The 22,590-nt window shown below is 43.3% G+C and overlaps 1 protein-coding gene across 1 annotated transcript; it reads left to right on the forward strand.

Moving 5' to 3' along the window:
• Nucleotides 1-968: 968 nt before the first annotated feature.
• On the forward strand, nucleotides 969-12,983 carry LRPAP1 (LDL receptor related protein associated protein 1; the record flags this gene model as incomplete). The annotated part of the gene is made up of 8 exons (XM_081999384.1): nucleotides 969-1,221; nucleotides 6,315-6,459; nucleotides 6,797-6,921; nucleotides 8,283-8,403; nucleotides 9,316-9,474; nucleotides 10,004-10,086; nucleotides 12,430-12,606; nucleotides 12,918-12,983. Exons 1-8 carry the CDS (start codon nucleotides 1,042-1,044, stop codon nucleotides 12,981-12,983), a joined length of 1,056 nt encoding a protein of 351 aa, XP_081855510.1. The 5' UTR covers nucleotides 969-1,041.
• Between the last annotated feature and the right edge of the window lie 9,607 nt (nucleotides 12,984-22,590).

Below are 22,590 nucleotides of genomic sequence, written 5' to 3' on the forward strand. Positions count from 1 at the left end.
CACTACCTTGCTAAATAACCTCAACACAGAAATGCTCAACTACGCCAAAGACTTTGCAGTGTGCAGAAGAGGATTCATCAAGAGAAAGAATAGCTTTCTTCACCGCCTGCCCCTCCGAAACAACCACACGGAGTGTGGTCTGCATCTCCTGCACTACTTTCATAGCAGCTCAGTTTTAGCGGATTTTTTTAAAACCAGGGAGGATATATACCAACCCTGAATTAAATATCAGGCATTTTTGTGGCATCATAGTTTGGTTTTTTTAATACAGCTTGACATAATCCCCTGCAAAGATTTCCCGTTGCCTATGGCACTTCTTGGCTGCCTACCTGAGGAGGAAGCACTGCGAAGGGAGATCAGTGCCATGTAGGGCCCTCCCTGCGCCAGAGCTGCACTCTCAGCACAAACCACCAACCTCAGGGCCATTCCCATAGTCCACGCCTCGCTAACAACCCCATCTACTCGCTATTACATTTCGCACAGTCCTCCTTCTCCCCACACCATCAAACCCTATGTGCTGTCCTGGGTAGAGGTGCCCTCCACTACCACCTCCAAGGCAGGACAGAGTCCTTCTTCCCCCCACATTCCTGTCTTCCCCCAAGATCCTGTTCCTGCCTTCTGCCCTTCCTGAGCTGCCTCTTCTTTTTCTGTACACTCTTGAACCCTGTGGCAATATCTAAAAACTTTGTTCGATCAAAGGGGTGGTGTTTAACCTATCGTGTCTCCTCTTCCTCACATAGCTGGTAGCAGTGCCTCACACAAAACCTGCCACATTGTTTGTTTTGTGAAGCAAACACTCAGGAGAATGACACCACGCCACTTGAAGAGCCCAAACCAAATTCTCCTCACGCTACCGAGACCCCAAACTAGACACTAGGTTTTCTACCGAAACCGGATTTTCAGCCTGTTTTTCCACACACACAAACTTTTCCCTCGCCGAGGAACGCGCGGAACCTTCACCTCCGCAGCCGCCCGCTCGGGGACCTGAGGGCGGGACGCCGCACGGCATCCCGGGACTTGTAGTTCTCCGGCCAGCGCGACATGGCGGTGCCGCGGGCGCTAGCGGCTCTCGGCGCCGCGCTCCTCCTTGCCGTGGGTGCCCAGGCCAGCAAGTACTCCCGGGAGGCCAACGAGGGTTTGGCGGCCGGCGGTGCCAAGCGGTGGGAGGCTGGGGAGTTCCGGGTGGTAAGGCTGAACCAGGTCTGGGAGAAGGCGCAGCGGGTGAGTGAGGCGGCGCGGGAGGACCGGGGACGATGGCGGCGCTCTGTGGGCGTGCTGCTGCAGAGCTCTGCGGGGGAAGGCCCTCGCTCCGTCAGGAGATGGGGTGCGGCGGGAGAAGCGCTGCGGGCGGTGGTTGAAGCGGGAAGCTTGCGTTTGTGGGGAAGCCGAGGCTGCGCTGCCCGGCGTCGCCTCGACAGGCCGCGGCGTGGGGCTGGGTCTCCGGTCTGCGGTGGCTTTTGTTTGGTGTTCGGGCCTGGCTGCCCCTGATGGGCAGCTCAGAGCAGGATCCGCACAGCCCTGCTCCCAGGCCTTCTCTCGGGAGGTATCTCCTTGCTATACATACCCGTCTCATGGGAAGTGTTGACCCTTCCATGTTTAAATCCAGCAGTTAAACCTTATGCCCAGGAAGTGGAAGAAAGAGTGAAGTCCCTCTGGTACCATGGAGGGAGCATCAGAGATGGGCTCCTGCACTCTCTGGTTGAAATCTTTAGCCCTTTTGTTAAGGGATGTGAGGCTCTCGTCCTGTCTGAAGGCAGTGGCCTTAGCATGGGACAGGAGCTCATGGCACAGGAGAGTAAGAAACCCTCCACCGTGGTGGTGATGTTACCTATGGTATTTCATTCATACCAAGTGATGTAGTCACATGCAGGAGGACCAGCCAATGGGTGTCACCATTCCCACATGAGTGCCTTAATTTTTACGGTAATACTTGAGTTTCTCTCACTCTGAGCTAAAAAAATACTTAATTAAGTGAAAATACACTAAAAATACTTAATTACAGTGGAAATATTTCATTACGGTGAAGCAGAACAGCTCCAACAGGAGGGGAGGAGGGCTTTGCACACCCGTATTTATCCCCTGAGCATTGTGGAGCATGGAAGTTAAGGTCATGGCTGGTAAAGGTTCAGGCAAAGGTTCAAAAAAAGTTCTTTCAGGAAAAGGAATATAGTTAATATTAATCCTGGATTTCCTGTATCCTGGATAGACATTCCCCAGCCTGAACTATTGAATTAGAGGCAGGACATCCCTGGGTTTAGTAAAAAAATAGAACCCCTGCCATAATGCTGCCTCTCACTGGGCCAAAGAAGGTGTCAGAAGTACTTCTTCCCTCAATGGCAGAAGGATGAGATTGGGGATAGGGCAGTGTGTGGTAATGAAACTCCAGCTGTGAACTGACAGCTGAAGAAGAAACAACATGGACACTAGACATAAACTGTAATGATAGTATTGCCAGTGTCCTGTTACATCTCCAATTACAGCTTTTTTTCATTTTCATACCAGGGTCTTCTGGAATTCAAATTTGAGATGCTTTACATCATCTACGTTAAGTCTTGGTAGTGAAGACGCTAAAATGTAAAATGGAGTTAACTCTGTCAGGGTAAAGAACTAAGCTTTAGTAACTTCTATATGTGTAAGCCAGATTTTACAGAGGCAACACCTACTTGAACTAAATTTGCCACCATCTAAATTTCACTTTTGAGTACAGTTGACATCCAGCCTGTGTTTTAGTGGTTTTTCACTATGTCTGGGCAAGGTCTGAAATCCGAGGAAAACTAAGCCTGTGTATTAGACCTACTTTGAAATATTTGTGTGTGCCAATGCTGAACTCTGTCCTTCATTTTGGTAGTGGTAGAGATAGTACTGAAAATAAGGAACTCCTTTGTTTTTACGTAAAAGATCGATATCTCAATTCAGCATTGCAACACACAGCTGGATGAGCAGTGCTTCAGAAAGCCCAAAAACGTTACTTAGTGGGAGCCAGGAGCTGGCAAGCCAGAATTCATTCCTGTTTCCCTGAGGGAGGGAGGATTTGATCCTTCTGCAGCATCTCAGTTCGTAGATATATGTTTTATGTAAAAATTTTAAAAAGTAATTTTTAATACAAGAGTTCTTTTTAGTGAGACCCTAACTCTGTAGTTATTTGAACCAAGTGAAAATTAGGTTTCATAAGGTATGTGGTTTGTCCTGCTAGTCTCTATCAATCCACTGTGCTGTGGTTGTTGCTATTCGTGTAGTTCTAGCCCACATCGGGGCTTCCTGGCCATCCCAAAGCAGCTAGTGGGCTGCAGAATTTAGGGCATGTTACACCCGAAAAATCTGTAGTAAAGAACCCTTTTGTCTCAGAAGCAAGGGTGTAGGTAATAATATTGCAGGTAATGATTGTAGCCAGACAAACAGCAAATGACTTAATTGTTGTAATGTTTCACAGATTTCCAGTGCTCATTCCCAGAATTGCCAGGTACCTATCTTGGATATTAATGTCCAGAGCATAAGGAATGAGCATAAGGAACTTGGTGCTTTCTTATTTAATCATTAAACTTAGCTTTTCATCTCTGCTTCTGGTTAGTAAAGCGATGTGGAGTCTTATCTGTTGATATTTTTACCTGGTGTCATTCGGGGTCCTATATGAAAGGATCTTGAAGGAAGCAATTCTTGAACTATATGCTTTAAATTAGCCAATGTATTCACTTTTGTGTTATATAAATAGGACAGGCAAGGGGCTTCCAACAGGTTTCAACGGATTTATAATGTTTAAAAGGACAGTTACTTGAGTTTCTTACCAAATTATAATGAGAATCAGAAAAGTATACCAGAAATTGGGACAAATTTGAATAGAATCTTTCTTTTTCAATAAGCTTAATGTAGTTCCATTTTTTTTAATTAAGAGTTTAGAATGTTTGATTGATGATGAGATGTCTCCAAACTTTATGTTTGGAAGTTCTGATATTCTTCTCTGGAACTTTTAGACAACATAAAACAGTGCATGTTCATGAGATTGCACTAGCTGCAGAGAGTATCTAACATAAAATGCATTGTGTAATCTTTTACACAATAGTGTGTCTCTGATGATAAAGTCATACATTTAAAAGATTATATTTTCCTACTTTTGCAGTAGGAGCTGAATTAATTGTTATCTAAGTTATTGCCGTTGATCTTTTTTCCTGGATTGCTCAGCCTAACAACATATTAAGTCCACACTACTTGAATGCTGACATTAGAGTGCAAAACTACTGAGATTATCAGTCATTTCCTTCACAATTTATAGCAAACTTTTCACTCAATCTTCCTCCTGAAGCATCAGGATGCAATTCTTGCTGAGCAAAGCATTGTTACTTGGTGCCATTGCAGCAATGACACCCGCTTTCTGGGTCATCCTGTTCCAGAAAAGCAAATAAGTACATGATTAAGGTTTTTTCACTTCAGCACATACTAAAAATCATAAATAAAGTGATTCCTTCCAAGTGCTTATCTTTTATCAAACAGTTCCCCAAAAGTAGATTGTAAAAAAGACAGTAGGGATGCTCCTTTGCTTTAGTATTACATGACTCAGGAGTTTTAATGTGTTCTGTAAATTTTATATTTGCCTGTGATTCTAACTACTCTAGATTTTAGTAAATCATTTCAGTAAGCCAAGTGCCAGACACAGAAGAAAAACTTAATTTAAAAATTAACAATACTTATATTCAGAAGCACAAGACTAATTAATAGGACAGCAGAAACAATAATGCACATAGGTTCCTGAATTCCTGTCAATAGGAATTTAGTGTATTAGCACAAAATAATGACATTTTTCCTAATTATTTTCAAATAACATGCTGACACTCAAATGAATTTCTAAATTACCTCCAGTAAATAAGTTTGTCCTAGGACACATGAGCCCAGCTGGTTCGGAGCTGGATGTCAGCTTCCAGGAGCTGGCTACTCAGTGGTCAGAGGTAGAAGGACGCGAACCGCTCAGGCAGAATTGTGTTGGAATTTACACTGCTGACATGTTTTTTGATCCTTCTCTCTCTTCTCTGGGCTTTTACTTGTCTCACCTGCTTGTTATTAACATGTACGCATGCGCGCACATACACACACCCCCCCCAGAAGTTCTGAAGCATTGATATGATTTGTTACATTTCTTTGTTCTAAACTGAATAACTGAAGTGTCCAAAATCTGGAAGTTCAAAAGTTTAGGCTTATCCTACAGCAGTGCTGCAGGGACATCTTCAACTAGATCAGGTTGCTCAGAGCCCTGTCCAACCTGACCTGGATGTTTCCAGGGATGGGGCATCTACCACCTCTCTGGGCAACCTGTGCCAGTGTTTCACCACCTTCATTGTGAAAAATTTCTTCCTTAGATCTAGCCTAAACCTGCCCTCTTTTAGTTTAAAACCATTACCCCTTGTCCTATTGCTACAGGCCCTGCAAGAAAGTTTGTCCCCCCATTAAAAGCCCCACTTTAAGTACTGAAAGGCTGCAATAAGGCTTCCCAAAGCCTTCTCCTCTCCAGGATGAAGCAGCCCAACTCTCTCAGCCTTTCCTCACAGGAGAGGTGTTCCATCTCTCTGATCATTTTTGTGGCCTCCTCTGGACCTGCTCCAACAGGTCCATGTCTTTCCTGTTCTGAGGGCTCCAGGGCTGGATGCAGCACTGCAGGGGTGGGTCTCACCAGAGCGGAGTAGAGGGGCAGAATCCCCTCCCTCGCCCTGCTGGCTACACGGCTTTGGATGCAGCCCAGGATACTGTTGGCCTTTTGGGCTGCGAGCGAACATTGCCTGCCCATGTCCAGCTTTTCATTGACCAGTACCCCCACGTCCTTCTTGGAAGGGCTGCTCTCAATCCCTTCATCCCCCAGCCTGTACTGATACCAGGGGTTGCCTTGACCCAGGTGCAGGACCCTGCACTTGGCCTTGTTGGACCTTATTAGGTTCACACAGGCCCATTCCTCAAGCTTGTCCAGGTCCCTCTGGATGGCATCCTGTCCCTCAGGCGTGTCAACCGTACCACTCTGCTTTAGAAAGCAGTCCTGTAAAAGCAGGGAAAAAATCCCATTTAAATATTACTTGAAGGAACACCCAGGAAAGACAGAAATTTTTAACCCTTACGTAATTTCGCTGTTGTCCAAGTAGCTGAAGAGCTGAGAGAGAAGGCTATGTTCATAGGCAAGAGCTGTATGTATGCAGTGGCTCATACCTTAAGGCCCTTAAATTCAGATGGATACATAGCATTAAAGAAACAAATGCTGTGCTATACTGGCTTCTGAGGTAGCATTGTAGTAAGAGGTGACTCCACATAACTGAATACAAATCTTTCTCTGTTCTTGTTAGCTTCATCTCTCTGCTGTGAAACTGGCAGAGTTGCACAGTGATCTAAAAATACAAGAAAAGGATGAGCTAAGCTGGAAAAAGCTGAAGGCTGAAGGGCTAGATGAAGATGGAGAGAAAGAAGCCAAACTTAGACGCAACTTAAATGGTAAGATATATCTCTGCAGAAGAGGTTTAGACTTTGAAACGTACACGGTTAGACACCTGTGTTTGTGTTTGAGTCATTAAATAACAGGTTGTCTTTCAAGACACTGAGCCCACACAGTTCTTTGGAGGTCAGTTGGGAGCTGCAGGAGGCTAACAGCTTCTTTTGCTCCTGATGTTTTCAGAAGAGGTCATTAAACCTGGGACCGCTGTGTCTTAAGCTGTTAAGACTATGCACTGTGAGCTGCAAAATCCAGGGCTGCACATCAAGGGTATAGCCAATCTCTCATCTTCCATACATCCATGGTTCTAATGTTTCTGTATCTTCTATTTTCCTGCAGTCATTATGACTAAATATGGAATGAATGGAAAGAAGGACTCTCAATTAGTTGATACCAACTACATTAAAGACGGTACAGAAAGTGATACACTAGATGATCCAAGACTGGAAAAATTATGGAGCAAGGTGGGTAAGATTTCCAGGAACTGCAGTATAGGAAATCAGTGTTTCTTCATTGAACTACAGTCTCTGTCTTCTGAGACTTGAAACTGAATGGCTTTACTACTCCATTTTTAAGTACTGACCAAGCTGCTATGCTCTGTAGCTCACATAATTGTGCCCTGAGGCCATCACACCTGCATCCACGTCACTATGTGTGGCAGGCTCTCTTTGCCAAAGAAAACACACGCATCAGTTTGTGTGGAGGGCAAGATCCTGAGTCCACTGAGGACAGAGTTTTTCCTCAAATTTCCTTTTGTGTGACTATTAGGCTGTGTGATGGAATACCTTTGCTGTTTTTCCTGGTTTTCTTATTGCTCTTTCTAGGCTTTTTTAAAAAGATGCATTTAAAATAGAACCATTTCGTCGAATGTTTCTAAATAAAATATATAGTGTGCAGTGTTAAATAAGGACTTTCCTAGCCTGGTATTCAAGTGTAACTTTCCAGGATTTGCATTAATGCATTAAAAAAATAGGAAGTTTACTGTTTGTTTGGGCAGTTAAAACTGGCAAAATCATCATCTACAAAAATTAAATAATTCAGGGTTTTAAAAATAAGTAGTCATGTAAAGCAAAGAATTCTTAGACCAGTCTAGTGCAGTGGTAGTAAAGCAGAGGAAAAGATTTGCTGGGTTTTAAAATGTTGCTGTAACTAGATATAGCTCTGGCAAGGGACATGATGTCATGTGCTTTGGGGAACAGTAAAGTGCATTAGATAGAAATATTCCCAAAGCAAAAAAAGGGTTGGGGCTGAATAGGTGTCAGAAACATTCACTTTTGATCATGCGTTGCAGCAAATAAGTCACCAGATTTGTGGGCAGTGCTCCAACTGTCTGACCAGTGCTTCCCTAATTGGTAAAAAGTAGTCCAGTGAGGAACAAATCACTGCAGAGCCAATGCATAGCAGTGATAAAATCTTCACTTACCAGTAGAGTAAAATTTGGTAAAGACTATGCTAATATCAGGCTGCATCCCTCATGCAACAGTCCCCTTACAGTTGCATATGGAACTTCATGGCCCTTATTTCTATATGAAATGGTTTTCCAGGGAATAGAAATGACAGACACTTTTCATGGGGTATTCCAAAGCAAGTCTAGCTTTGTAAGTCTGAAGCAAACCTCATTTTGACATGATTAAATCCACCATATCTGCCAATGTCTAAATCCTGCCCTCATACTAATATAAAGGGATTTAAAACAAAAGATCTTAAGGAAAAGCTGGACTTAATAATTTTCTAAATGTGTTGGGAAGTGGGATGAAATTTTGGCAGCTGAGTGCACTTAAAAGCACTTGGCCTGGGAAGCATAATGAGCCCATGTTTCTTTCAGGCCAAAACGTCTGGGAAGTTTTCTGATGAAGAGTTGGATAAGCTTTGGCGAGAATTTCAGCATCACAAAGAAAAAATCCGTGAATACAATATTCTGCTGGAGACTGTGAGCAGAACAGAAGGTGCCTGAACGTTTCTCTGATGTTCCAAGATCAGTACAACTCTTTTCTCTGCCCATTGTTTCCAAGTTTCTTTGAAATTCCTGAAGTCTGACATTTCTGTCAGAACTGCTTGCAGATGCTGACATTTCCAGCTACTTGCTGGGTTTAGTTCTGCATTAGCTGCCAAAAATCTTGCCAGCTAGTGAAAATGTTGCCATTTCAGTTTTCTGATTCTGCCTGTGTTTCAAGCAGGGAAGATACCATCAGATTAGCAATGATGATACTGGAAATTATGCAGCAAGCATAGATCCACTGCTGCAAAATGTGGTCCTAAAGTCTGCAGAACATGCATGTTTTATCTCACCAGCTGGGAGCCCGAGAGGATGTACTTGAATATCTTAGGCACTGAGCCTGAGGTATACTAAAGTATCAAGGATCTGAAACCAGCTTGCTGTACTAATCCTAGCTACAACTGTTAGAGCCAAAGTATTCTAAAGCTTATAGGCAGTTTGATGTTTGCATTGTAGAGTCCAGGCTGGAAGCTGCTGGAAGTCATTTCAACATCAGATATCCTGATTGGTTCATGAAATGCCCAGGGAAGAGGACTCATCAACCATCCCTATCCCATTTCCTTGGGATATTGCTAATCTAGGAAAATAAGAACATTTCATTACTAAAATCTTGGCTGGTGGCCAGTAGGAGTTAAAAGGCATTTCTGTAATATCACCCTCTAGAGCACAGAGGGGCATCAATCTTAATATTGACCTGCAAAAGGAATTACTGCTCCTTAGACTGTGATGTTGATGCTTTTACACTCAGCTCAAATGCTAAGAACTTACCATCTTTTACTCATCTCAGATTTTGGGGGATATATGGAGCTTTTGACCTATCAGGATTTGGCCTACAATCAATAACACTTTTCTTCTTCAACAGATATCCACAAAAATGTTATCAACCCATCTGAAGAGAACCTGGTGAAAGAGGAAATCTTGCACAACAAACACAGAGAACTCAAAGACAAGCTAAGAAGCATCAATCAGGGGTTTGAGCGTTTGCGTAAAGTCAGTCACCAGGGATATGACACAACCAGTGGTATGATACAGTGTTTTTTCTGCTTATTTGGGATTAATTTCATTAAAAAAAAATAAAAATCAGTTGGCAAGTAATAAGATGTAGTCACAGTATCACAGTACGTGGTGTGACCACAGTGGGCTGAAGATTACAGCCAGCCTGTTCTATTTAGAAGCCAACACTAGAAGCCTAATGAAAGGATAGGGACAACATGTAAAGAGGATAGTTCTGTCTTCCATGCCCACATGAGAAGGGATATTACACCTTCAAACCCAGGAGGGCAGGTTTGAAGTGAGGCAATGTGCAGGATAAGCAATGCCATTATTCAGTTCCTTGGGGTTTTTTTGCTTTTCAAAAAAAACTTGCTACAGCAATACTAGTTTTAAGTTAAGTACTTGGATTTTTCTCCCTTTTCATCCAAATAGACCTATTAATAATGCAGTGCTTATATATCTGTGTGTATGTATGTGAGAAAGCATGCTCATCTTGCTTAGAAGCTGAGCATAAAACCATTGTGTCCAGATTTTCATTGTGGTATGTGTTTGTTTAGAATTTGAAGAACCAAGAGTGATTGATTTGTGGGACATGGCCAAATCAGCCAATTTCACTGAGAAAGAACTTGAATCTTTTCGGGTAAGTAGAATTTCAGTTAGATCTTTTATGGAAAGATATTTTCCCACATAAAGAAACACTTGATGTTACTCTGAGTGCAATCACTTCTGTATTGCTCTTCAGACACCATAAAAAAAAAAAAGTCATGCTTCTTTCTTAACATTTCAAATAGAGAAACATGTATGTAACCACTCATATGCATGGTTCTGTTATAATCAGCAAAATGAAAATTCTGAATCCTGTGAAAGCAAGTGTTGCATATTTTAAATCTTTGAAAGACCAGGCCCTGCTTGTTTGTTTCCAGTGCACGAGGTTTCCCTCTCTTACCCAGTGTCTTAATGTAATTGCTTCTTTGGGAAGCAGTGTACCCAGCAATTCCACTCTGATGCTCACCTCTTGCACTGCTAACTTTCTGTGTTGGAGCAATGTTAACTGGCCCAAAAGTACCATGATGAAGACTGGTTTTCAAGGAAATACTATAGAAATTAATTCCTGTGGGGTTCATAATGTTGATTTTTTTTTAATTATTACTATTATTTGATACAAATTGTCTTGAGAAATTAATTTTTTTTTCATCTGACTCTGCCTGTTTATCAGAATAGATATTAATTGATAGCCTGGAGAAGTAACTCTTCTGGGCTTGTTCATAGAGTTGCATGTACTTTTGATGTTGTCTTACCCTCCAAGATACGGCTAGGGTCACCTTGAGCTTCTTTTCTGGACAAAGTAATGATAGAGTTTTAAATTCCTGGGATAGAGATTGAAATCTGTCTCTCTTAGATATCAAAGATCCATCTTATCTCTTTTAACTCACATACAGTCCGATTCTCTTATGAAGCAAACATTTTAATTACACTGATTTCAGTAGCCCTGCTTTTAAGAGTGTCGAAGGAAAGCCTGCTGAAGTCTGCAACAAGGCTTCTGCTGTTCTCAGTGGGACATTTTGGTCAGGACTGTACAATTGCATGAGAGGTAAATTTGGCCTTCATATCTGCCACAGTGAAAAAGAAAAAAACCTTCCATAAGCAAGAACACGTACCTGCTTAATAATTTTACTGTTTTAGTAGAAATCTTAATTCATGCAAATCCTGTTCACCAAACCAAACCTGTCTTGTTACTGTGAATGACATCCTAACAAAAGTAAGACAGTCAGAATCACAGTGCAACATCTGCCTATTTAAAAAGACCATGAAAGCAGAATTAAAGAAATATGTACCTTGTTTGAGCAGCTGAAGTTGTGTCTTCTCCTGAGTGGCCACAGTACTAACCTTCATAAAGGTTTCATAGTGAGACGCAAGTGCTGCTCTGCTGGTACATCATCTGAGAGGAGCAGCTAAAATGATGTATCAGAGCAGTAGAACCCCAAGCTGAGGTCATGAATGGAGTATGTAAAACAGACTGGAATGTTCTACAGGAAAAGGAAACTATTTTCTTGTAAGAAATGTTGACCACAAAACCAGTCTGCTTTAAAAACTAAAGAAGATCTATTAGGATGATGGATTTTTTTTTTTTTTCCAGTTGTCTTGAAATAAGAGGAATTTTTTCAGCCACCTGGACTGAAACATACTAGTGACCAAAATTAAGTGGGCTTTTTCAAACAGGGAGATTTCACTGCAGGGTTTGAATTTTTCTGGATGTAGTGCATAGAACTGCTGCCATAAGTGGCATGACAGTTTGGACTGTTCATATCCTCTTCACAGAGGACATGTCTTAAGACACAGAGAAACTGAATTTACTGCCTTGAAGTAGCAAAACAGGAGCATGCTGTGGTGGGTACAGATGTTACTTGTTCTTTGGTCGCCCTTGCAGTGTACCAGGTTGCCTGAGGACCGTCTCTGATATGTCCCTGAACACCACAGTTAGTTTGGCCACTGTCTTTGGGGCAAACTAAGAGGGCTTTTTGTTTGTTAATTAATTCTTCCTATTTCATATTCATCATAACAGACTGCAAACCCAGAAAACATTTAAGTCTGAGAAGAAAACAACAAATCCAGGATCTGATTTTGAAAACAGGCTTGTCTTAAAAATTGTCTGTCTCTACCCCTCACCCCCCCACCCCCATCCACCATTCTTATGTATAAACTTTTATTTGGTATTCACTGCTGTCGTCCCGTAACGCCTCACAGCCATCAGCAGTCTGCTTTTGAGGACTCTGTGGTGGGATGTTTTCAGCACCTTTCCTTCAAAATTGGGTGTCTGGGTGGTGATGATAATGTATTGTCCAGACATTCTTAAGAAGCAGGGAACTGAAAAAGCATTCTGTGCTTGACTTAGTAAAATAGCATTAGGGATGTCTTGGCAAGAAAAGAGAGAGGAAGCCTTGGAAAGAAAATCCTGTGAAGCTGTGTGTATTTGTTGTCTTAGGAGGAGCTGAAACACTTTGAAGCAAAAATTGAAAAACACCATCACTATCAGAAACAATTAGAGATTTCACACCAGAAACTGAAGCATGTAGAGGGAACTGGAGATAAGGATCATCTGAACAGAAACAAAGAGAAATATGCCATGCTGGAAGAAAAGACAAAAGAACTAGGATACAAGGTCTGTATAAATTCAGTGTATATACATGTTGAAAGTGTAACTCAGTAATAGAGGATATGTAGATTACCCAGTGCTGATTTTTCATGCAACTTGAATGACTTCCAGAGGGGGAGTTCCAGGCACACCTGTGCTCCATGTTTAGTACAGGATATCCATAATTGGTTTTTATAGACCTAATTCTGAAATGCCTGAAATCTCCCTGGTCTCTATCTTCCTGTTGTCACGTACACTGATAGCAAAATTTGAATATATGATATTGATAATTCATTGTCTTACTAAAATTTGTTTGATGTGTTTTGTTTTCTTGCTAGGTAAAGAAGCACTTGCAAGACTTATCCAGCAGAATCTCTCAAGGTCTTCAACACAATGAATTATAAACATTTGTTCTCCTTCATGGGATCAATCTATTAACACAAAACAGATATTGTGTTTTTTGAACAGGATTTACCAAGGAGTCCTTCTGAAATAGCAAGGATTGAACAGAGTTGTCCTGTAAGAAAATTTTTTTTTGGTCCACTTAATTGCCAGTTTTGTATTTGCACTATCAAATTAAATGACTAGACTATAAATTTAAGTTGCACATCTTGGATCATATAAAGCTTACATCTGAATCAAGTAACAGCCTTTGAAATAAGCAGTCATGTCAAAAGGAAAAATATGTGAACCCTCAGAGGATTCCTGCTAGTAAAAAAAAAAATACTAATCTGATAGTCAGGAAAGGTATTCTGATCCATGAAAGTGAGGACTGAGGTACAGGAAGTTAAAACAGAGGCCAGAAAAGTCTTTTATTTCAGTGCCTGGCCTAATACATTACCTACTGAAGGTAACGAAAATATTTATATTTCTACTGACTTTGAGTAGTGGCTCAGAGCCGCACTGTGTATGACTCTCTTCATGTGAGAGAGGGAGGAAGAGCAAGGAGGGAACATACATTGAGGCCAATGCACACAATTTAGTTACAGACTAACACATCTGAAGTTCCTGAATGTATGTGTACAATTATCTTGTTCATGGTTGCTTGGTTTTGTTGCACTTAGTCATTAAAAAAATCAAACAAGATACTGGTGAGGCTTTTTTTTTTCTTCCCTCTCATTTAGTGAGAAGTAACCAGACCTGGCTTTTGAACATGTTGCTTATTCCCTTAAACTAAAGTTCACTCATGCATTAATTTTTAAGACAGGAAGGGTAGTTTTGCACCACGAGAATGTGTTTCTGTGTTCTGATTAGGCAGGAGGCTCTCTAAAGCAGCTTGTCTTTGAGCACAGATTCCAGTACAATCCCCAGTAAAGATTATGGCTTTTCCTTTTGAGACCAGATTTTTCTGTTGTGCATCACAGCTTTGGCAAACATTAGCCATCTGTGTTGAAATTTTCTATAATTGTAATAAAGCTGACCCTTTATTTCTAAGGAGTTGAAACCGTTCCAGGAACAAGGTTAAGGCAAAGGTCTGGTGTAGGTAAATCATTACAGCTGCTTGCTTAAGCAGCTCTGTCACTCATGCGTTGCAGTGCCGTGGTGTGCTGCACAAGGAAGCTGTCCTTGAGCCTCACTTGCCATACTGTTCCGTGAGAAATACTGAAGAGATCCATTCAATCAGCCACTCTATATATTATTTATCCTGTTTCTGGATCTGTGGTGGGTTAAAAGTAGTACAATTCTGTATGTAAAGACTATTTCATAATGTGCAAGTGATCTGAATCAAAACTGTCATAGCAGTCTTACTTTGGGATTCTGAATATCTTTCTTTGAAGCAGTAAGCTTTTTTTTTTTACTTTAACATAAACTAACAGTTATTTATATTCCAGAGAATCGGTCCATCATGAGAAACACAGACTACCATTACTATTAGCAGTCACCTTAAGAGATGGTTCAGTTCATGTAGTTCACGGTGTATGTCCCCTTTGGCTGGTAAGCTAAAAAAAGTAAACCCAAAAATAGCTAAAACCCATATATGAGAAAACTGGTTTGGTTTTTTTCCTAGATGCTACACACCATTTCTTCCCCAGACTGTTCAGCCCTCTTTAACATGGCAGTAGCTGCATTGTCTTACATCATTATTTTTTTTCAATTTTCTGAGGTGAATGCAGAATAGAAATGTATTCTGTGCTATGTGTGGAAGGTGCAGACTTCACTATGTCCTTCAGTTTTCCCTTTGGTAGAATAAGAAATAAATCCATGTACCGCAGGTCAGTTTGTTGTTTGGTGGCTGTAGCTTGGATGTGGAAAGGCCCACACCACTGGCTCCTGGGTGAAGAATTTGAGCACATGGGCTAAATACATCAGCAGAGGAAAGGAACTAAGCAAGTTCCTGCACAGCAATCCTAGCTGGGCTGTACAAGAATGGAAAAGCTTTTACTGAGCATGCTCAGATACTGCTTCTGGGGGGAGTCTGTTGTACAAAGGAAAGAATTCGAGTATCTCAGCCTGCAATAAAGGTGGGCAGAGTAGCTGTATGCTCCGCACAGGAGGGCATAGCAGAAAGCTGGATTTCAACTTCAGTGTGAACCTGAAATAGAGTATGCTTATTGGAGCATTTCTGAAGGATTTTGGAATAGCACAGTGCGTTGGATTCACGCAACATGTAACCAGGGTCAGATCAGCAGTAATAATGCTTGTCTCCCAGTGCAGAACTGCTTCAGCACAGGCTGTGAACAGAGGCGATGGCTGTACCGCACGGCCATGGCTGCTGCCTGCATCCCACCATGTCATGACAGTAATCGGGCTCAAAGGCCAGGTAGGCTCCAGCAGAGAGAACACCTGGCAAGCACTTTAAAGTACAAGAGGCTGACAAAATACATGTCACAGCAATTTACAATTGGGAACGAGTCACAGATCATCAGTGGCAAAGATTGGAGACAGGGGCCAGCACAGTCGCCTCGCTTTAGTTATTTAAGATAGCTGTTAATGAGTCATCGAGCCCAAAGATTTTTCACACAAACCTAGAGGAGAAAAAATACTAAACAGCAGTGGTTGCTGCCCCTGAATCCAACTTCCCCCTGAAAGGGGCTGTAGCTAAGAGTCTGCCAACAGCATAGGGAAGACATTGTTAATAGTCTCCATTCTTGTCAAGGCTTTTGGGGGCTTTCCCTGCTTTTTGAGATCTGGGGACAGCGCACAGTGTAGTGAGTTGTAAAGTCTGATTTCACTCTGATTTCACTCACTACAGAGCTACAGTTCTGTAGTCTGCACCTCACACACAGCAGTAGATGTACACGTTAGTTAATAATTGCAGTTTTTAAGCCTCCAAAGAATTCCTATGGCCAAAATAATGGGAGTGGGTAGTCTCTGAGACATTAAAGGTTAAAAAATAGCTTGAGTCACCACTCTTGTGTTTCTGTAGATAGCAACAAAAGTTCAAAGCTGAGTGAACGGTATAAATGAAATACATCTACAGTCCTGTGCCTAGTGAAAGGTGAATAATGGAGTTCATAGGTGGGACTGCATGGAAGAGACTTCTGAATAGGAAAGAACTAACAGCTTTTAAACAGTGGCTGAACCTTCTCCTCTTCCTTAATTAGTGTTTTATCTAATCTTTTTGTAATTATTCAAACCAATTTTTTTCAAAACACTCTGAGAAACAGTTTGAAATACAAAAGTGGGGGCAGAAGAAGGAGGAAAGAACTGCATTTCTTAGGGAAAAAAAGAAGATCACAACGTTTTATACAGTCTGTTGAATTCTGCCCTGAAAAAGAACCTCAATTTAAATAAATAAACATCAGTGATTTCATGTAGGACAGATTTTATTTATTGAACAGGTTGGGGGTAAAAATGAGGGGGAAATAAATATACAAGGCATTAAAAACAACAAAAATAACCAAGTCTTTGTTAAAATAAACACTATGTCCTACATGCTGGCAGAGGAGCTAAGATCGCGTCATTCTACAAAGACGAATAAGGAACAGCCCCCACGGCAGATGTAACGAGGGCTGTAACGATTTCCCCTCTCCCCTCCCAGAGGATTCTGACGCCTGACAGATCAGGCAATAGCCGGAGTATTCAAATTCACCACGTAGAAATCATCTACATTTTATAAGCTGAGGTGCCATCTGAGTTTCTAGCCCCACCTCTTGGTAGTGACCCAGTTCCTGCTGGTACGGATCTCGGGATCTCGGTGCTGAGGAGCTGGTGGCAGCAGGATCCTGGGCAGGGCTCTCCTGCATGCTGTGTGTCAGGCTGCCGCTAGCCAAGGTGATGCGGCTTTTGATGGGGCTTTGGCACAGAAGGTGGCAGGGAGCAAGAGACAGATAAACCAGCTCAGTTTCCAGGATGTGGCTGCCTCAACAGCTGATCTTGGCTGGGCATTCAGGAGGGCTTCAGAAGGGCTTCAAGCCCTGAACGGGGAGCAGAATGCAGCTCCCAAGCTCCCAGCTCCAGAATATGAAGTGCGCGGGTCTGTACGCTGCCTGCATCCCAGCGCACGGGGTCTGCAGCTCTGCTTAAGCGGGCATCTCACCCCGCTGACCCTAAAGCGAGCTGGGAGGGGCCCTAACGCATCGTATTTTCAGTTCTGCCTTTTATTCAGGTTAGGTGAATTAGTGCAGTTAGTTACACCCCATGAAAGAATGTGTATCCCCAGCCAGGATCCAGCATGCCACAGTGCCCAGAAACCAGAGCAGTGCCCTGGGAGCCAGGCTGCTGAGAGCTGCTCCGCAGGCCCAGGATCACGTGTCGAGAGCCCAGGCAGAGCGTTCGGCTGAGGACTAATCGACAGAGGCAACGCACAGCTCACGTGCTTTGTTCACAACACGCTCATCATCCACAGACCTGCCCTGTCATCGTTTGGCACTCCTTCAGGGAGGTGTTTGGGTTTCGGATCGCTTTGTTTAGAACAGTGCCATTTCACACGCAAAAATGTACGAGTAAGTAGCACACAGGCAGTTCTAAAATCATATTTCATTTATTTCTGTAGCATTTAATGAGAATAGAAGAAATAAATTAAAAAGTCATGAAATAAAAGTCAATAAATAGAATAGACCATTGCTTTCGATACAAACAGACCTACCCTTGTAACAGAGAACAGGGAGCTATGAAAGACGAAGACTGCATTTTCCATATACATTATGTTATCTAACAAACAGCTCCTAAATACCAGTATCAGCATTTCCAAATACAACACACAGTTACCATGTATTTCAGGCCATTCACATTGCACCTGTTGGGAAGCAGGTTGTTAAATCTACAGAAAGAAAGACTATGGATTTCTTTTACTAGTATCCAGTCATAAAATGGAAGCGTTCATAAAATCTGTCCAGTTGAGCCAAAATAAATTTATAAACTTTCATCCACAGTAAGTATTTCAAGTTGAGCCATATTTGGTACAGCAACAAGTGTAACCCAAATGCTTCTATCAATAGCCCTTAATGCACTTTCCTATCCAAATCTTCGTATTATCCCACCACTCAATGAAAGAGCACGCCCCAAAAGCAAAAAGAAAGCAGTACACAGGTACTAATGCTTAACATGTGAACGTAAAAACAATGGATACATTAATATAACATGTAGATATTTTGTTCCTTCACTGATGTGTTAACTTATCAGAAAGCTGCACGCATCCATTTTAATAAAACTAATCATTTTCAGTCTCAAAGGTTGTCTGTCAATAACTGGTCTACCGTAACTTAAACCTGGCAATTTCTGTAGGGCAAAGTGAGTGTTGAATCACTTCTTTGAAATAAGCCTCCTATTAAAATAAAATGCTATTTAATATTCTGCAGTTATAGTTTTCCAGGCAACTTTAAAGAGGGAAGGGAGCTGCATTATTTTAAGAAGAATCACACTGAGAACTGGAAACCTGCATATGAAACCAAACAATTTGTAATGCTTGTCATTAGATCAGGGAGTCTAACCTCAAAATTCACACCTCAGTTTCTAATTCAAGAAGCATCTGAACCAGAACTATTAACTTCAGTGGGGAAAGAGTCCATTCTCCAGCCTCGATTCAGATCCAGGTTCTGGGACTCCTGTTGACAATTTTGATTATGCCCAGTCACAGTGTACATGGTCTTCATTCATACCAGTTTCTGGGGCCATAGGTGATCTAGTATTTGTTCCGTGCTGAAGTTCAAGAAAACAAAAGGGGAGTGAAAAGAACTATGTGCAAGAAGTGACATCTCTGAAAGAAAAGACTTCCATGGCAAGAGCTTAGGAATCAGGGGTTACTGCTCGTTTCAGTCCAGCAACAAGACCACTGGCAGTGGGAAATGCAGTGTTTCTCCCTATTTTCGTTAGGAATTTTTCAGGTTATACCTTCTTCCTCATCTGTACCAAACTGACAGAGAGTCTTACACAAAAAAACACATTCCAACAGCTTGAACACCTTCCACAAAGGTAAATGCAGTCTGGAACACTCGAGTTACCCTTCTCCAAGCCCATCTTCAAGCAACTAATAGCCACAATCTATACAGGATGCATGTGTCTTAGACAATGTTTGCATTAGACTCAGTTTGCTGGTGTCGCTAAACCCTCACCACTGATCAATTGTTTCAGGTCTCGTGCAAACTGACCCTCGTTCCCCTGCAGAGGAATGAGCTTTGCAGAACTGCAAGACAAATTTGTCATTCATGGCTAGTCATTAATTCAGGATAAGAACACGGTTTTCCAGAGATGTTCTTAGGAATTGTTTTCTTTCTCATTTTATTGCCATCTGTATAAACAGCTACGCTAGAATTTTTGAAAGAAAAAAAAACCGCCAATGTAACCAAATAGGACAGACAGAAATCCAAATCAAAGTACTGCCGCAGTACAGATCTAGGATTACAGAAGAAACAGGAGTGAGCATACTCAGCCACAAGCATACAGTGAGAAAAACATGAATTCTCTCCAGCTTCTTCAAGGAGCAGAGCAACTCCTCCCATTCAGCTCTGACCTCTCACAGCTTTCCAGTGACACAGCAGAGACTGAGAGCAGGGGATAAGTAGTTTGGTGTTTTTCACGTTGACAACCTTGCTGCTTGGCCACCAGGTTTTGTTTTATCCAGTTGCTAGTGGCTCTTGCTCAGGGCGAGCGCCGTGCTGATGCACAGCGAGACAGGCGCCCGTCGCAGTCCGAAGGGAAGATGTGGCCAGCTGCAGGCTGCAGCTGGCACCTTGACACTCCCCCAGCCAGAGGGGCAGCGAGGAGAGGGTCTAAACATGCTAAATGCTGCCGGTGTAAAGGAGGGCTTGGCCAGAGCTGCACACACCGGAAAGAGTACCTAGTGCCAGCAAAGCTCCACAGCAGCTCTCCTGGGACTTCAAGTCCAGTCACCGCAGCAAATGCATTGTCGCCGCTATCACTTACGGTCACCAGTATCATGCATTCACCGTAAAAAGCACAGATGGCAAAAATTCAGCTACGACCAGTTCCTGGGCTTTCAGTAGACCTGAACCATCTCTAGCAAATCTCCCAGCTATTGTAGATAACACTGGTATAGCAGAACGCAGAATTAGGTGCACCTTCACATCAAGTTAGGGCACTCTCTGTTCCACAGCAGGGCCCAACTCCCGCCATCCCTCACCCAACATACATACAAAGCTTTCATATACTTTCCACAGAGGAGAAAAAAACAGACACGGAGGATAATTCTGTCCAAGCTCCAGACCGTATATACAGTACAAACTTGAACCGTTTGCGTGACTTGACACAAGGACAACGAGGGGCACGCTGCCGCACGTGGAGCACGACAGTCCGTCTCTTTAGAGTGGACACCAGCATTTAACCATCCCACAGTTTCCGCTCCATGCCTGGTAGAGACAGTGCCAGCACAACTTCTGTTTGACCCAGGACACAACCGCAACCTTGGCCTGTTCCAGGAAAATCCACTTCCTTGCTACAACCACACTTTGCACAAGAAGCCACGATCCAGCCGGCAGGTCCCCAGCACTGGCCCAAACCACGTTTTACACCCTCATATACTCTTCTGTCACCCTGCCGCTGCCCTTCCGCCCTCGGTACAACAGCTGGCAAAGGACATTGCCGTTGCTTCCCAGCTCTCTGCTGACACCTACCTACTTCTCCATCAAATTCCCAATATCCGTTTTTCCTGTGCTTCCCAATTTGTGTCCAGTGCTGCTGAGGGTTGGTAGTAGAAGGACGGTGTTACAGCAGCCAAAGGCAGGCCACGGGGTACATCTTCCAGCTGCAGCAGACAAAGACATGGATGTGTGATGAATCTGAGCAATTCATTACATAATAAAACTTCGGTATCCAAAGGCCAGATTCCTTTCCAAGCGTGCAGTCTGCTCTATTTTCTATATGTGAACTATCCATAAATTGCCAGCTCAGCCCACAGATGAGCAAAATTTAACTTGTACAATAGCAGATGCTAGGGCTCTTTTTTTTTTTAGGGATTTCACAACAGTATAATGTAATGTAGAGACAAATTACTGTCATGCTAAATCTGCTTTCTGATCCCACCCCCCTACTGCACCTTCCTCAAATAAGTTGACACTTATTATTTCTGTAAAACGGTGATGTTACATACGCCTCTGTGTACACAGTGGGATAATAAATTTGAATTATTTCTAGATGCTCTGATGCAGACAAATGTTTGAAAGCAAGTAAGTTTTAAAGTTAACTAAGTTTTAAAGGTAACTTTCACTCATCCTAAAGTTTTGACTAAACTCAAAATTTACTTGGCAGCTGCACTGTCCTAAACCTGCCCACTGTCTTATAAAGCTACAGATCGTATCAGAATCCCAGACATGACTTACATGTGTTTTCCCATCACTTACATCCCAGCCTTTGAAAGAAAAGTCCATAGGAGAGTTTTGAATCTGTAACCAACTGATTACCACTGTCCTAAGCCTCAGAGTCAGGCTACCCTGAAGCCTGTCATTTTTAGAATAGAGCAGAGCAGAGCAGAGTATTTTCAGCTGGAGGGGATGTACAGCGATCATCTAGTCCAGCTGCCTGACCAGTTCGGGGCTGACCAAAAGTTAAAACCTGTTGTTAAGGGCATTGTCCAAAAGCCTCTTAAACCCTGACGGGCGTGGGGCATCGCCCACCTCTCTGGGAAGCCTGTTCCAGCGCTTGACCGCCCTCTCGGGAAAGAAATGCTTCCCGACGTCCAGCCTGCACCTCCCCTGGCGCGGCTTTGAACCGTTCCCACGCGGCCCGTCGCTGGATCCCAAGGAGGAGCTCAGCACCCCCCTCTCCACGTCCCCTCCTCCGGAAGCTGCAGAGAGCGACGAGGTCGCCCCTCAGCCTCCTTTCCTCCAACCTAGACAAGCCCAAAGTCCTCGGCTGCTCCTCACAGGACGTTCCTCCCAGGCCTTTCACCAGCTCCCTGGCCCTCCTCTGGATGCATTCAGGGACCTTCACGTCCCGCTTCAGTGGCGGGGCCCAGAGGCGCACGCAGCGCTCAAGGTGAGGCCGCGCCAGGCCGAATGCGGCGGGGCAATGGCCTCTTCCGACCGGCTGGTCGTGCTGCGTCTGGTGCACCCCGGGGTGCGGTTTGCCCTCGGCCGCCGGGGCACAGTGCTGGCTCGTGCTGAGCCTGCTGCCGACCAGCACCCCCAGGTCCCTCCCTGCAGGGCCGCCCTCCAGCCATTAATCATCCCATTAACCATAGCCCAAGGCTCCAGTCTATCCAGATCCCTCTGCAAGGCCTCTGGTCCCTCAAGAGAGTCAAGGGCACCTCCCAGACTGGTATCATCAGCGAACTTGCTGATGGTGCCTTCGACTCCTGCACCCAGATTGTGGATAAATACATTGACCAGCACCGGCCCGAGAATTGAACCCTGAGGAACACCACTGGTGACCGGTTGCCGGCCAGTTGGCATCCACTGCAACCATTCACTACAACCCTTTGAGCTCTGTCCTTCAGCCAGTTCTTCACCTGGTGCACCGTGAACCTGCTCATCCTGCAGCTGGACAGCTTGTCCAGAAGGATGCTGTGAGGGACAGTATCAAAAACCTTACTAAAATACAGAAAAACTACATCCACCGCCTTCCCTTCATCCACGAGGCAGGTGACCTTATTGTAGAAGGATATTGTATTGGTTA

The sequence above is a fragment of the Phaethon aethereus genome (genome assembly GCF_964289735.1).
Source record: "Phaethon aethereus genome assembly, chromosome: 4".
Lineage (NCBI taxonomy): Eukaryota > Metazoa > Chordata > Aves > Phaethontiformes > Phaethontidae > Phaethon > Phaethon aethereus.